Source organism: Phaseolus vulgaris, chromosome 11 (assembly GCF_051622355.1).
Source record: "Phaseolus vulgaris cultivar YP4 chromosome 11, ASM5162235v1, whole genome shotgun sequence".
Classification (NCBI taxonomy): domain Eukaryota; kingdom Viridiplantae; phylum Streptophyta; class Magnoliopsida; order Fabales; family Fabaceae; genus Phaseolus; species Phaseolus vulgaris.
In genome coordinates, this window is record NC_143508.1 from 51,595,693 (window position 1) to 51,612,283 (window position 16,591).

Genomic DNA, 16,591 nt, shown 5'->3' on the forward strand with positions numbered 1-16,591 from the left:
TCACGCCCTTAGTCTTAATATGTTTGTATCATATACATTTTCGCTAATTCTTTAAGATGATCTTATGCTTCATTTATGAGGAATAACATCTTTAAAATTATAATGGATATCAAAATAAAAATCCTAGTTCATTCAGCCATTGCACACATATCACTACAAAAAAAAGTGTATATTGTGGCGGTTATTTTCGTATAAACTGGCGTTTATAACCGCCACAATATACGCTTGTGGCGGTTTGTCAAACCGCCATAGAACTGGCCGCCACAAAGTTTAATGTGACGGTTTTACGCTACCCGCCGCAACACCCGCCACTTTAAACATAGTGTAAATAGTGGCGGTTTTTATATGTAAGTAGTGTCAGTTATAACTATCGCAATTTACATTCATTGAAGAAGATTCTGACACCATAATATACGTAAGTAGTGTCAGTTATAACTGTCGCAATTTACATTCATTGAAGAAGATTCTGACACCATAGTATACGTAAGTAGTGTCAGTTATAACTATCGCAATTTACATTCATTGAAGAAGATTCTGACATCATAATATACGTAAGTAGTGTCAGTTATAACTGTCGCAATTTACATTCATTGAAGAAGATTCTGGCGCCATAATATACGTAAGTAATGGCATTTTTAACTGACGTAATTTTAATTCTGAATAAATAAAATTTAACCACCATTTTTTTATAATCTTTTTTATAATATGTTTTATACAATTATAAAATTTAACTACCACTTTTTCATAATAAAATAAAATAATGTATAAAGTTGTAATCATCCATTCATTTCATTGAAAATTAAAACACACATAATCATGTTCAAAAGTTTATATGTAATTGAAAATTAAAGTACATAGAAAGTTCATACATCCCTAATCAAGTTTAAAATTACAACACATAATTGTTCAAAAGTTCATACATCCCTAATCAAATTTAAAATTAAAACATATATCCCTAATCAGTTTTGCTTCTAGCACTTGATCCTATTACTTGATTAGGTGATGGAGCACCACTTCCATAATCTAACGCCTGAAATAAATAATTTTAAGTTAATGAATTTGTCTGCTTATAATTATAAAATAAAAGACACCAATAAATATTTAAATATATTAATACCTCATTGGTGGATCCATCTGGCACATGTCCAAATTTTAGGAAGCCTGCAGTGAATTAGTGACAAGGCATGTCAAATGGACTTATGAGATTTTACCATTTAAGAGAAAAGGGAGATATAAAACAAAATGAAATACTAAAATAATATTAATTTAAATGTATTTAAGTTACTAATTAAAAGTTTTATCTACCTTTTTTTTCTTAAACCAAATAAAACATTTTTAGATAAAATTTATTCTCTATTTTTAAATACATCCATTACCATTTGCACTAATTAATTACTTCATCTTGAATTTATATTCTTAAATTTATGTATATTTTATATAATATTTACAAAATTTTCATCTTGAATTTATATTCTTAAATTTATGTATATTTTATATAATATTTACAAAATTTAAATACGCATTTTTTTTTACTTTTCTTTTACTATTTTTTAATTAATTATTATTTTTCTACATGTTTTCAAATCATTATAAACTTTTTGAGATAACTTCATTTAAATAATTTCAAAATTAAACACTTCCTCAATTTAATAAATATAATTTAACTAATTTATATCATAATTTAAAAAAAATATTTATGACAATATATAAATAAAATAAATTTAAAATAAATAATTTTTAAAATAATAAAATATTTTATATAACATTTAAATTATTTTGAATAGATCTTTTCTTTTACTAAATTAATTTTAAATCAAACACTTAATTAATTTAATAATTTTAATTTAACTAATTTATATTAAAATTTGATAAAGAAATAATTTATTATAATATTAAAGAAATAATTTTAAAATAAATACAATAAAAAATTAAATATTAAAATATTTGTTATACATTAAATAAATTTAAATTAATAATTTTAAAATCCTAAAATATAAACATGCGTGGGCTTTGCGTGGGTTGTGACGGACGCATATGCGTGGGCCGTGGCCGACGCATATCCGTGGGCCGTGGCCGACGCAAATCCGACGCATATGCGTGGGACGCAGCCGACGCATGCCGACGCAAACTGGACTGTTTTAAAAAAAAACATTAAATCCATAAGTGCGTCCGCTTTGCGTCAATTTCCATTTTTGCCTGGGTTTCTCGCATTTTGGCCGACGATAGTAGCGTCCGAAAATGGCCCACGCAGAAATTTGGAAGCTATTTGGCTGTTTTCTTGTAGTGAATACGTATGAACTTAAACTTGGAGAACAATTCATGTATGGACATTTTCATACCCCAACTCCACCGAAAATCATGTTGGCTCTTAGGTTTTGACAATTATGTACGTAACCTTTCTGTATTACATAAAGTTCCAAACCCATCAAAATATTGATTGTATCCAAGTTCAACTGAAAAATGACGAGTTACTTTTTGTACCTTTTCTGCTTGATCAAGTTCGCACCTAAAGTAAATGCCCCCACCAACATATTTTGCCAAATCATGTAGAAGGTCATCCATAAAAAATACTTCTTTATTTCCATTTGGTTGTTGGAAAAAGGACCTTGATAGTAGATCATTGAAATATTGTTGGCAAACTTCTTTTGGAGTCCTACTATGTTGATGACAGTGGGCGAAATTTTCAGTCATCCACAACTGAATCAAATTATTCTTTTTAAACTCATAATCCTTGGGGAATAAGGCAGAGTAAGCAAAACATACCTTGAGATTGGAAGGAAGGTGGATATAGCTCAATGCTAAAACGGGAATAATATCACAACGCTCTTTTGAAAATTCCCATATTTCGCTTTGGAACACAGATTTCCATTTTGAAATAGATGATTTGTTGTATAACATACTTCCCATTGTTTTCAAGGCGAGAGGTAATCCTTTACATTTTTTAACAATCTTCATGCCAATCTCCCTGCACTCTGGAATTAGTGGAGTATCATCATCTCGGAATGCATGTTTAGCAAACAAATTCCAACAATCATCTTCCTGTAATTGCTTTAGGGAGTATTCTTCTGACAGCATGGTACAAGCAACTTCCTTACTACGTGTCGTCACAAGAATCGTACTCCCTTGGACCCCAAAAAGTAAGGGGCTTCCGCACTTCCTTCCATTTAGGTTGGTTTTCGTTCCAAACATCATCCAAAACAGGAAGAAATTTCTTCCCTGTCAATTCTTCCTTCAATCTTCTGTGAACCATCTCCAGATCTCTACTATCATCAGTTAATCTAGTAAAAGCCTCAAGAATTGCTCTTGATATCTTGAAAACATCAAATTCATCTGAAACACAAACCCAGGCTTTGACCACAAATTTAGCCTCATCCACCCTCGGGTCATTGAATACGTGTTGAGCAAGAGTGGTCTTACCCACTCTGCCCATTCCCACGATGGAGAGTATTGATGGTTGATTACTATTGTTTTTGTTAGATGTCATCCAGTTAAAGACCAGTTCTTTATCATCATCTCTGCCATAGATATCAGTTTCAACAACCAAAGATGTTTGTGATTTTTGTGGCAGTTCATTACTCAACCTAGATCCTACACCGGTAGCTGTTTTCAATCCTAGATCACCCCTTTGGCTTGAGAGAAATTCTAAATTGTCAAGGATTTGTTCCATCTTACACTCAATTTCCTTGTTAAGGGAACTAATAGTAATAGGAGAAGATTTAAAGAAATTGAGTACCTTGCAAGTACAGCCTGAGGTTTGAGATTCAGATTCAACATCTTGTCTTTTGGATAGCTTTTGTATATCATCCAAGAGATCCTCTGCATTAAGGACAGCATCTTTGACCTTAAGCAGCCAGTTTCTGACATGTGGATCAGTGAACTGCTTTCGCTATGCATCATTAGCCAGAGAATGGATGGAGTGCAACTTGATTTCCAACTTGTTGAGCAGCTTTTGATCAAGCTCTCTTGCATGACAGAAATCGAGAATTTGAGGAGAAGCAAGCTTGTCGAATGCAACCTGAAGGAAAGCAGAGAGAAGAGCACCACCAACAAGTTCTAATGCCATGGTAGGACAAAGATGAATGGATTCAACTGCTGCTAGCTTTTGCCAATGACTAAATAATGATAATGAAGTCATGAAACGCGTATTAATAAGATATTTTATCAACATTTTTCTTCTTCGTTAGTTTGTCGATCAATAATTTTTTAGTCTTTCCCTCATCACAAACTGCAACAGCTTGTATTGCATTTATGAATGAGTAGCTATTATTATACTATTAACTAATTAAGTGACTTGTTTAAATTAAGAGATATATTGAAAAACATGTTAATCTACTATTTTATTAGTTGATACATTAGTTGCCTTTTTTTCCACTAAATATGTCTCCGAAACGAAGCCAAATTGTGAAAGGAAATGTGAAATATACAGGACTACAACCTGAAGCAATCCTTCAACCATTTTGTGGTTTGTGAATAGATACAGGTCCTTAAAGTTGAGGTGACCAAACCTAATATGCCATTACAATTCACCTTATCACACCTTATTCTTTACTATAGCAAAACTCTGATGCTTCATGATATTCATTCCAATCTGAAAAGTTAAGTTCAGAGATTTGCTTGTTTGACAAGTTTGTGATTTTTGTCAAACATCTTAAGGCTATTATTCTCCATTGTCATAACAAATCCTTTATGCAGCAGGTGGCCTAAATTCAACAGGTTTGTTTGTCTTTATGTCAGGCACATACACAACCTCATCAATGATTGTTTCTTTGCCATCTTTGTCTCTGAAAAAAAAAACTCTGCCAATGCCTTTTGCAGTGAGACTGCTATCATCTACAAGTCGAACTCTTCTGAGATAAATCTTTCAAACTAATGAACCAAATTCAAAAATGACTTATCCAGTAACTATTTGGAAATTGTTTCCCACCATACCTAAAAATTGACAACTTCCTTAAGTTTTTGGAAGGTTGCAGATTCTCAATTGTGTCCTCTTCTTTTTTTGAATCAATAGAGTTCCCATTCCTCCCTCATCCCAAGCTCAGCTCCACAAGGTGTGTTTTGTTCTTCAACAAGCAGATTCTAACCTCCAGACTCTCAAGGTTAGAATTGTCAACATGTGTATCTTAACATAAATAACCTTTGTGTCTCTGTATTCCAGCTACTAGACATCACTAAATCCACATTATATTACATTACATGAATACTACAATCAAAGCGAGATGTAGCACAAGCCTCCCTGGCTGTACTCTGTTCACAGCAAGAAAATCATGAAATAGAAACTAATTTTTAGATACCAAAATAATTAATTATAATAAAAATTAAAATAGAGACCATTTTAGAAACTAAAAATAAATTTGGTTTCTAAATTAGTTTCTATTATTTTCTATTATTGTTAAATAGTTTCTAAATTAGTATCTAATTAGCAACCAAGGTTTTTGCTACCAAATTTAGAAACTAAATAATTGGTTGTTGGAGTGTTACTTAGGGCAAAACAATTTCATATTCACCGATTGTAATATTTGTCGTTGTAGTAATCATTGGTAACTTATTATATTGTGTCTAAAGGAAAAATTTTCAATTTGGTTATACTCCTTGCGTAAAAGTACCACCTTAGAGTTCAAAGGAATAATGTTAGGTAAGTTATAAAATATTTATTTTAATTATGTTTTATGTTAACGGTGATGTATCAACGATTATTTATTAATGTTTTCGTCTTCAGTGTTATTAATAATATATAATACCTCTGGTTATTATTTATTAATGATATTTTTTAAGTTTATTTATTAATTAATTATTATTGGTCTCTCCATTTTTTTAATAATGAAATTAGTCAGAAAGTATTTGTATCACAAAATTGTTTGATAATGGTCATATATACACAGTCGTATGAGTTCTTTCATCAAAGTCAATGAATCCCTGAACGTATCCATTCACGCGTTTTGAGATGATTTTTCTACATCATAGTCAGAAGTTTTTCCAGAACTTCATGTCCAATATAAAGCAAATACTTGCTAATTGCTCCTCACTCATAACAACCTTTGTTTTACTCCAAAAATAACTTGTTTTACTAGTTTCTTATTTTTGAAGTTCTTAAATCATGGCACAGAGAATCACACCTTCCTTCTCTTCCTCCAGGAATCCATGGCTTTATGATGTCTTTCTAAATTTTAGAGGTGAAGATACTCGTTCACAGTTTACATATACTCTCTACCATTCGTTGTGCCAAAAGGGGATTGTTACTTTCTTAGACGATGATGGTCTTGAAAGAGGGGAAGATATTACACCTGCTCTTTTCCACGCTATTCAAAATTCAATGATTTCCATCCTTGTCTTCTCCAAAAACTATGCATCTTCAACCTATTGCTTAAACGAACTTGTAAAGATACTTGAATGCGCGAAGGAAGAAGGCCGAGCGATTTATCCAATATTTTATGAGGTGGATCCATCACAAGTTCGACATCAGACTGGAACTTATGCAGAAGCATTGTCAAAACACGAAGCTAGGTTCCACAGTGACGCTGACAATGAGAAGGCACAAAAATGGAGGAAGGCTTTACATGAAGCAGCTAATCTATCAGGCTGGCATTTCCATCACGGGTATTTCATACTATTCTTTTAATACACATATATATATTTTATAAACTTTCCTTTTGCTAAGAATTTTCGTATTAATACTGATAGGGAAGGAAAGTCAAATAAATTGTATGGATCCTGATCTATCAAATTTGAGAAATGGATGCAAAATTCTATGTGATTAGTTCTGATCGAAATGAATGAACTAAAAACAAAGTATGATGCTTTAGTTTTAGTTGACATGTTTTCTTGTAATGGATAGGTCTCAACCAGAATATGAGTTTATCAAAAGGATTGTTGAAGAGATATCTGAAAAGGTAAATTACATTCCTTTACATGTTGCTGATAATCCAATTGGGCTGGAGTATGCAGTGCAAGAAGTGAAATCTCTCCTTGGAGATGGGTCTGATGTCAACATGATAGGAATTTATGGTATTGGGGGTATAGGTAAAACCACGATTGCTCGTGCTGTGTATAACTTTCTCTTTAGACATTTTCAAGGTTCGTGTTTTCTATCTGACATTAGAGAAAAGTCAATTAATAAGCATGGGATTGTCCAACTCCAAGAAATACTACTTTCTGAAACACTCAACGAAGAATTTATTAAAGTGAGAGATGTGAATAGAGGAATACAGATAATAAAAAGGAGACTTCAACAGAAGAAGGTCCTTTTAGTTCTTGATGATGTTGACAAATTAGAGCAGTTAAAGGTACTTGCAGGGGGACATGATTGGTTTGGCTCTGGAAGTGCAATCATCATCACCACAAGAGACAAGTACTTGCTAGATGCTCATGGGGTGGTAAACCTATATGAGGCTAAGCCTTTAAATGTTGAAAAAGCTTTGGAATTGTTTAACTGGCATGCCTTCAAAAATGGAAAAGTTGGTCCAGCTTATATGAATATTTCCAACCGTGCAGTTTCTTATGCTTGTGGACTTCCGTTGGCTCTGGAAGTTATAGGATCTCACTTATTTGGAAAAAGTTTAGAACAGTGCAGTTCTGCATTAGATAAATATGAAAGTATTCCTCATGACAAGATTCATGAAATACTTAAAGTAAGCTATGATGGTTTGGAAGAAAATGAGAAGGGAATTTTCCTGGACATTGCTTGTTTCTTCAATACCGGTGAACTGGGCAATGTCACACCAATTCTAGAAGCTCATGGTTTTTATGTAGAAGATGGTTTGAGAGTGTTGGTTGACAGATCTCTCATAAAGATTGATTCTTCTGGTTTTGTGAGAATGCATGACCTAATTCTAGACACAGGTAAAGAAATTGTAAGGCAGGAATCAACACTTGAGCCAGGCAGACGTAGTAGATTATGGTTTAACGAGGACATTGTTCATGTTTTGGAAGAAAATACGGTATGTTGATATTATAAACATTTCTGCTATTTTTTCTCCTTTCATCCCTTTATTAATTTACCCATTTTATTGAATACATGCTAGATTTAATATTACATATTTATCCATGGATGCTAATTAAGTGCACGTTTTTGTGGATAAGGGATCTGATAAAATAGAATTCATAAAGCTTGAAGGGTACAACAACATACAAGTGCAATGGAATGGAAAAGCCTTCAAGAAAATGAAGAACTTGAGAATTTTGATCATTGAAGATTCAACCTTTTCTACAGGCCCCGAGCATCTTCCAAATAGCTTGAGAGTGCTAGACTGGAGTGGCTATCCTTCACCATCTTTACCTTCTGATTTCAATCCCAAACGTTTTGAGATACTCCTTATGCCTGAAAGTTGCCTTCAGATATTCAAACCAAAAAAGGCATGTTTATCTGTAAAAGTTTTAGTTCTCAACATGAGTTTCTAAATTAAAAGATAATAACTTGACCCATTTGATTTCTATGTTACAGATGTTGGAATCATTGTCTGTAATAAACCTTGCAGATTGCAAGTTCTTAACCGATCTACCGAGCCTACAAGAAGCACCACTCTTAACAACTCTGCGTCTCGATAAATGCTGTAATTTGGTTAACATTGATGAATCAATTGGGTTTCTTGATAAGCTTCGCTTCTTGAGTGCTAAAGAGTGCACCAAGTTGAAAACTCTTGCACCCAGCATCATGTTGACATCTCTAGAAACTTTGAATCTTCGGTGTTGCTTCAGTCTTGAGAGTTTCCCAGAAGTATTGGGAAAGATGGAGAAAATAAGGAGAGTACATTTAGACAATACAGACATAGAGAAATTGCCATTTTCAATTGGAAATTTTGTTGGGCTTGAAGTGTTGTCCTTGAAGGGATGCGAAAGGCTTTATCAGCTACCAGGTAGTATAAGCATAATGCGGAAAGTTAAGGTGTTAGTGGGTTATGGGCATGGAGCATATCAAACTTTTGAACAAGAGTTGAGCTCAGAGGTGTCTCCAAGGGCCATGATTACTGGTGGTTATGGCCGATATCTTGATGTGTGTTATGCATACATAAGTCCTAATAATGCCATCCAAGTATGCAGTCCTAATCCTCTTATGCATTCTGATTTCCGTTTGTTATTTCCAAAGCTTAGAAGGCAAGAGGACCAGCTTGGCTTTCGCAGGGAATCATCGATTCATTTTTCGTTTCGAAACAAATTTCCAGAGATAGCGTTATGTTGTTCTATATTAAGGCGTGTGATGAAAAGTATCATGGTATTGAATTTGAAGTTGAGAGTATTGATAAATGATAGTATGCAGTTCAGTGCTGTGTGCAATTTCATAGAAAGAGGGTGGAACACAATACTTTGGTGTGATCTAGAAGGCAAAGTGGAGGGAGTGTTTTCAGAGCAAGTGTGGAATAAAGCTGAGATTGTATTTGAGTTGGACTTCCCTATGCTTAAAGATCGTAGACATGGTTACACCAGAGGAAGTCTAAGTTGGAGCCTAATCGGTGTGTATGAAGAAGGAAATAACAAGGATGATATTGAATTCAAAGATCCCATCTCAGTTTTTCCATTACGTAATTCATTACCTACTTCTTTGTACTATGTCGTTTGTAGAGGGAAGCCTGAATGAAAGAGTATGGGTGAATATGGATTAAGTAAGTTTTTCTAATGTTTACAATTATTTTGCATGTATATTTATATTATTTAGTATTTTAATTTATTTAGTTAAATTTATAACAAATATTTGCATTATTTATATTTATAGTAGTTAGTATTTTAATTTATTTAATTAATTTTTATAATAAATATTTGTATGTATGTGTTGATTAGTAATGATTAGTATATGTTTGTATTTAACTCGTTGATTCTGAGTCTGGAGATGTCCGACCCTCGATGCATTTGATTTAGTTATAGGATTTGTATTTATTGAACACCTTGATTCTGAGTCCGGGGGTGTCCGACCCTCGACACATTTGATTTAGTTATAGTATTTTATTTATTTCAAACGTTGATTCCGAGTCTCAGAGTATACGACTCTCAAAAATTTTGATTTAATTAAAAAATTTGTATATATTAAACACGTTGATTCTAAGTTCGGGAATGTCTGACCCTTGGCAATTTTGATTTACATTTTCTTAGTTTACCAGTTCTATGGATCGGAGTTGGATTAATACACCACAGATAAGTGATGCTTACGAAAAAAGGGTCGAAGAATTCTTACAGTTTGCACAACATAATGTTGTTAGTAATCATAATGGAGTAAGAATAAGGTGTCCTTGTGTCAATTGTTTGAATGGAAGGGTATTGAGTGTTTCCGAAATTAGAGAACATCTTTTGTGTGATGGATTTTTGAAAAATTGTATATACAACACGGACGTTGCATGGTGAATTGTTAGACTTTCCAAGTCTATGCGAAGCTTCAGAGAAAGTTGATTTCTCAATGGACGTAGATTAGAAGACATGATTCGTATGTGGGAGCAGAATCATTTGCTAATGCAATTTTTGAAAATATGTCTAATGATGCAAAGACTCATTTGTATTCTGGTTCAACTAACTTCACACGATTATCAACAGTGTTAAGGTTGATGAATTTGAAGTCAATGAATGGATGGACCGACAAAAGCTTTACATAATTGCTCCAAATTCTTAAGGACATGCTTCCAGAAGGAAATACTATCCAATTGAAATTATGAGGCAAAAAAAATTATTTTTCCGATGGGTATGGAATATAAAAAAATATATTCATGTCCTAATGATTGTAATTTATACAGAAATAAGTATGAAGATTTAAGAAGATGTCCCAAATGTGGTTTGCCACGTTATAAGGTTAAAGTTGTTCAGAATGATGAAATTGATGAATTCACAAAGGAAGGTCCTCCTGCTAAGGTTGTTTGCTATCTTCCAATAATTCTAAGGCTTAAGCGTTTGTTTGCATATACAAATGACGCTCAAAACCTTAGGTGGCATGCAGATAATAGAAAATGTGATGGACTACTTTGTCATCTAGCTTATTCTTTGCAGTGGAAGAACATTGATAAAGAATCAAGAAACTTAACACTTAGATTGACAACTGATGGAATGAATCCCTTTGGAAATTTAAGTAGTAATCATAACTCATGGTCTGTTTTGTTAGTGATTTACAACTTATCTTCTGCTTTGTGTATGTAGTGCAAGTACATGATGTTATCTATGATGATCTCTGGTCCAAAACAACCTAAAAATGACAGATTTTTATCTTAATCCATTGATTGAAGATTTGAAATTGTTGTGGAATGAAGGGATTGATGTGTTTGACGCGTTTAAGAATGAGTTCTTCCGATTGCATGCAATATTATTTTATACTATCAATGACTTCCTTGCATATAGGAACTTGTCAGGTTATAATGTGAAGGTCATTAAACATGTCCAATATATGAAGAGAAGACATCATATGAGCAGTTGAAACACATGAAGAAAAACCGTGTATCTTGGACATCGTAGATTTCTAATAATTTTGCTCATGGTTAGATTCACTACAAGAAAAACATGAAATAGAAACAAATTTTTAGAGACTAAAATAATTAGTTGCAATAATAACTAAATTAGAGACCATTTTAGAAGCTAAAAAAAAAATTGGTTTCTAAATTAGTTTCTATTATTGTTAAATAGTTTCTAAATTGGTATCTAATTAGCAATCAAACTTTTAACTACCAATTATTTAGTTTCTAAATAGTCATATTTAGTGGCTAACTAATCAATAAACAAATCCAAACAACCATCAAATACTTACCAACGACCTTTGGAGAATAATATTGTATTTCCATTTCTGGTTTGAATTTGTTGCGAATTTGCATAACCATCAATGTTGAAGCCAATAGCTGATGATATATGAGGCAAGGAGAAATAAACAAAAAGAAAACTGATTTTTATTATTTGTGCAGAATGTTATTCATTCATTTGAGTCCTTACTGTTATCAACTTCCACTTGGTGTAAATTGATTGCAACCAAAGAGGGCATGTAAGTTAAGTATCTAAAATATTTTTCTTTCTTTCTCTCATCTCACGCATTGTACATTTTTAATGTCAGGTCGAGATGATTACGAGTGTGGACGACATATGATTGATTTGAACATTAACTTTTCCAAGACTATGTAGGTCTTGAAGAAAGAAATTCTTAAGGCATGAAGGAAGGTTGGAGGACGGGTGACGGAGGATGACAATACCGACACGAAAGAAGCACCGGTCGGCATGAAGAATCTACAACTTTTTTTCTTCTCGAACTTCCCAGATGATCATGGTGAGCTTGAAATGTTCAAGGTGTTTCAAAGATGGGCTAGAGTGAAAGAGGTGTTCATCGCACGAAAACCAAACAAATGGGGAAGGAGGTTTGGGTTTGTAAGATTCCTCGAAGTAGAGAATGTAGGGTATCTGGAGAGAGATCTGGATAAGATATATCTAAGGAATAAGAAGCTCTTTGTGAATGTACCAAAATACCGTCGGCAACAACTTGAACCAGTTGGGGTGGAGGGGAGGATTCGGAGGAAGCCGTTCAGGGAGAGGAAGAATGTCACAGGGCAAGAAGACAACCTGAAACACAAGTATAGGCCGCAACAGTTAAGGGAGGAGAAGTGGGTGGAGAGGAACAGAAGCAGGTCATATATCGATGCTGTAAGAGGTGAATTCCAAAAGCAGTGGAAGGGCCAAAGCATTAAATCAGAACGGTGTATCATACCGTGGATGGAAAGAAGCGTTGTGGGAAAGCTCAGAGATGACTTGGGAGTTGACCAGTTAGGGGAGGAGTTATTGAAAGGGGGCATGAACATGGTTGAAGTGAGGTCCCTGGGAGATAACCTCGTGCTTCTTACGCCAAGAGCAGGGGAGAACATGGAGGATGTTATCAAGCTTAATAAGGTTTGGATTGACACTATGTTTGTGAGTGTCAAGCCTTGGTCAGCTGACAGCAACCCGAGCCACAAGACAGTGTGGGTGAGATGTTATGGGTTACCCCTTGTTTTCTGGAATAGGGATTGCTTCTCTAAAGTAGTAGGCCTTATGGCTCCGTCGGCCACTCTCAAGGCTGTTGCAGATTCTACTACTTCATGGGAGCTACTAGATTATGCTCGAATACAAGTAAGAATATTAAAGCTGGAGACTGCGAAGATGGCGAAATGTGTGAGGGTAAATGATCAGTTGTGCAACATTCTTATTGAAGAAGAACCCTCGGAGCATCCTAGAGGAAGATGTGAGGAATTATATCCTTCATCTGAGTCGGCGGATAGCTTTTCATCATCAGAAACATATATAGAAGAGACAATTTTATATGAAGAGGAGGTGCCCAAACTATGGGAGGAGGACGGCCGCCGTGCAAAGGTGGAGGAGAAAGGGAAAGAGAAAGTAGTGGAAGATGAAAAGTACTCGTATAAGACAAAATCACCTTTTGGGGGCTCGCTGACAAAAAGCAAAGTAGGGCAGAGGTCAGAAGAAAAAGCAACTACTATGAATAAGGAAAGTATGGGGCAGAAGGGAAGTGTAGGAGTTGACTTGGTGGGTGGCTCAGAATTAGGCTGCGGAGCAGGTTTAGAGGGGCTACTCGTACAAGCTGATGTGGCAGTATTGGTCATGGATGTGGAGCATACAAATAACTCCAACAAAAATTTTGGGGCTTTGGGCCGCAATGGGAAGATGGTGGCTCAAATAGCAGAGGGAGGGATCGGTGTTACAGCCCAACAAGGAGAAGAAGCAGAAGGGTCTGTGGGCAGGCCCGGCGATGAGGAGCTCGGTCGGTACTACGCTCAAGGTGGCGATGAGGAGCTCGGTCGGTTCTACGCTCAAGGTTTCACCTGCACGCGGAGAGCAAGCTCCGAAGGAGGTCAGCGAGTACCATCACATATATCAACCGATGACGACAGAAATTCAGGGGTTTGGGTATCGCAACGTGGGGTGTCATCAGGGCCATAAGAGATCGCCAGGGGGGAGCACAAGACTGCAAGTGACGCAGACAATGGAGAAGTCGGACTGAGACCCTCAGGTACGCCAATCTTAAGTATTCCAGTAGGAGAGGAGGGGATGAAGGAGAGAAGTAAATCCAATTCTCCACCACGTAGGAGGAAGAAGAAAGGCCTTGCAGACTTGGGAGAACCTTACTCCCACCCAAGGCGATCGGCAAGGCTGAGTCGTAGGTATGCACAGGTAGTCATTCCGGCTAGTAACAGGAATGAAATATCCGTAGTATCAATCTCTGATAAGGATATAAATAATTGTAATTCTCGGCTGAATCATATGTGTGATCTAGAAGAACCACCCAATCTATGGGAAGTCGGTAAAAAATGCGGGTTGTTATGCAGAAAAGATGAAGATAGGGTCATCAAAGAATATGGCAGTCTGGAAGAAAGAGATGTGGAGGTTGTGAACCAATGTAAGGAGGGTATTGCGAATGGTTACCCATGATTATAGTGAACTTAAATATCAGAGGAAGGGGGGGTAGTACCAAAGCTAGGTACTTGAGACATCTCATAGCTAGGGAGGGAGTGGATGTTGTATGTATTCAAGAAACGAAAGCAAAGGAGTTGTCAGATACCAAATGTTACTCTCTATGGGGGGATAATAACATTGGATGGTTACATTATGGAGGAGACAATGGAAGAGGAAGCCTTCTGTCGATGTGGTCTAAAGAAGTGATTAGGTACTCTAGCCACTTGATGGGAAAGGGGTATATAGTTGTGTTTGGATGCTACATCAAATCTAATATTGATTGTGCAGTGGTGAATGTCTACTCCAGTTGCAACCTGGCCAAAAAGCAGTCTCTCTGGGCGGAGGTATCTAATATCAAAGCAACATCACAAATTAAGGTGTGGTGCTTATGTGGTGATTTTAATGCCATAAGAAGTCGTAGCGAACGGAAAGGAAGTGCGGGCACGAGAACCATCTCAAACGATCACTCAAGAGAGATCAAGGGGTTCAATACCTTTATTGATGACAATCTTCTGATTGACATTCCCTTAGTGGGAAAAAATTTTACTTGGTTCAATGCGAATGGCTCGGCGAAGAGTAGATTAGACAGAATCCTAGTCTCTGGGGAATGGATGGATAAATGGCCAATGTGCAAACAGTATATTCAAAATAGAGAAGTGTCAGACCACTGTGCTATAGTGGTGAAGTCGGTGGATAAAGACTGGGGTCCGAAGCCTTTCCGTACCATTGATGCATGGTTTACGGAGAGGGGCTTCTGTGATATGGTGAAAGAGAAATGGAACTCCTACCCAGCCCAGGGGAGTGCCTTTGAGAAGTTTAAAGTAAAACTGAAGTGTCTAAAGGGCGACCTAAAGGTATGGAATAAGGATGTGTTCGGTGATATTAATACAAGTAAGAAGAGAACTCTACAGGAAATTGAGATTTTTGACTGTCAAGACTGTGCTGGTATCCTTACAGAGGCTGATCGGCTGAATAGGAGTGTGCTGGTAACTCGCCTAAGGGAAATTGATAAGAAGCTAGACTCGTTAGCGGGCCAAAAAGCCAGAGTAAGCTGGCTCAAGTATGGTGATTCTAGTACCAGATTCTACCACTCCACTCTGAGATGGAGAAGACTTAGAAATGAAGTTAAAGGAGTGGAGGTAGGGGGACAATGGTGTGAGGAACCTTGTACGGTACGTCTAGAAGCTAAGAAGTTGTTTGAGGCTAGGTTCAAGGCAATGAAAGATCTTGGAGTAAGGCTTGATGGGGTTGAGTTTAAGTCTCTCTCGTCAGAGGTCAGTCTCAGTATGATAGCTGACTTCACGGAAAAGGAAATAAGAGATGCTGTGTGGCAGTGTGAAGGCACGAAGAGTCCAGGGCCAGATGGGTTCAATTTTAACTTCCTAAAGAAAAATTGGGAAGTTATGAAAGTTGAAGTTGTGGCAGCCATGATTCTGTTCCACGAAACTAGATGTATTCCGAAGGGCTGTAACGCCTCATTTGTTGCTCTAGTACCCAAAGTCAGGGATCCTGCTAAGCTTGAGCAGTACAGACCAATATCCCTGGTGGGCGCCTTGTATAAGATCATTGCAAAGGTGTTGGCGGAAAGGATTAAGAACGCTCTCCCTTATGTTATTGATGAAAGCCAATCGGCATTTCTCAAGGGAAGAGGAATCCTAGATAGCATTCTTATGGCTAATGAGGTGGTAGAGGACTTGAGGAGAAACGGAAGGAGTGGTCTCTGCTTTAAAGTCGACTTTGAGAAAGCTTATGACTCAGTTAGATGGGACTTCCTCTATGATATGCTACAAAGGATGGGCTTTCACAATAGGTGGACCCTTTGGATTAAGGGGTGTATGGAGAGCGCATCGGTATCAGTTCTGGTAAATGGAAGCCCAACAGAAGAGTTTATACCATCTAGAGGGTTGCGTCAGGGTGATCCGCTAGCACCTTTTCTTTTTCTGGTGGTAGCAGAAGGTCTTACGGGGTTAGTAAGGGAAGCTGTAAAGGCCGACCTTCTAACTGGCCTGAAGATAGGAAGAAAGGGGACCTCTGTGAGCCTCCTACAGTTTGCATATGACACCTTATTCTTCTGCGAAGACTCCTTCACCAATGTGGTGACTCTGAAGGCTATTCTAAGGGATTTTGAGATAGCATCAGGGCTAAAAATCAATTTTCACAAATCAAAGCTCACAGGTATTAATGTCCTTGATAAAGACATTTA

At 36.3% G+C, this 16,591-nt stretch overlaps 2 protein-coding genes, 1 long non-coding RNA gene and 1 pseudogene across 3 annotated transcripts; 1 reads left to right on the top strand and 3 right to left on the bottom strand.

Annotated features, from left to right (window-relative positions):
• Positions 1-765: 765 nt before the first annotated feature.
• Positions 766-1,215, bottom strand: LOC150023388 (uncharacterized). The gene is made up of 2 exons (XR_016517390.1): positions 1,118-1,215; positions 766-1,030 (listed from the first exon to the last, which is right to left on the bottom strand). It is a non-coding gene; the product is annotated as an uncharacterized LOC150023388 (long non-coding RNA).
• A 1,167-nt stretch (positions 1,216-2,382) lies between these two features.
• LOC150023389 (putative disease resistance RPP13-like protein 1) lies at positions 2,383-3,075 on the bottom strand. The gene has a single exon (XM_090297828.1). It carries the CDS (start codon positions 3,073-3,075, stop codon positions 2,383-2,385), a length of 693 nt encoding a protein of 230 aa, XP_090153954.1.
• A 19-nt stretch (positions 3,076-3,094) lies between these two features.
• LOC150023390 (putative disease resistance RPP13-like protein 1) lies at positions 3,095-4,107 on the bottom strand (annotated as a pseudogene).
• Positions 4,108-6,001: 1,894 nt separating this feature from the next.
• LOC150023391 (TMV resistance protein N-like) lies at positions 6,002-9,652 on the top strand. The gene is made up of 4 exons (XM_090297364.1): positions 6,002-6,594; positions 6,833-7,934; positions 8,077-8,349; positions 8,438-9,652. Exons 1-4 carry the CDS (start codon positions 6,095-6,097, stop codon positions 9,566-9,568), a joined length of 3,006 nt encoding a protein of 1,001 aa, XP_090153490.1. The 5' UTR covers positions 6,002-6,094; the 3' UTR covers positions 9,569-9,652.
• The last annotated feature ends 6,939 nt before the right edge of the window (positions 9,653-16,591 follow it).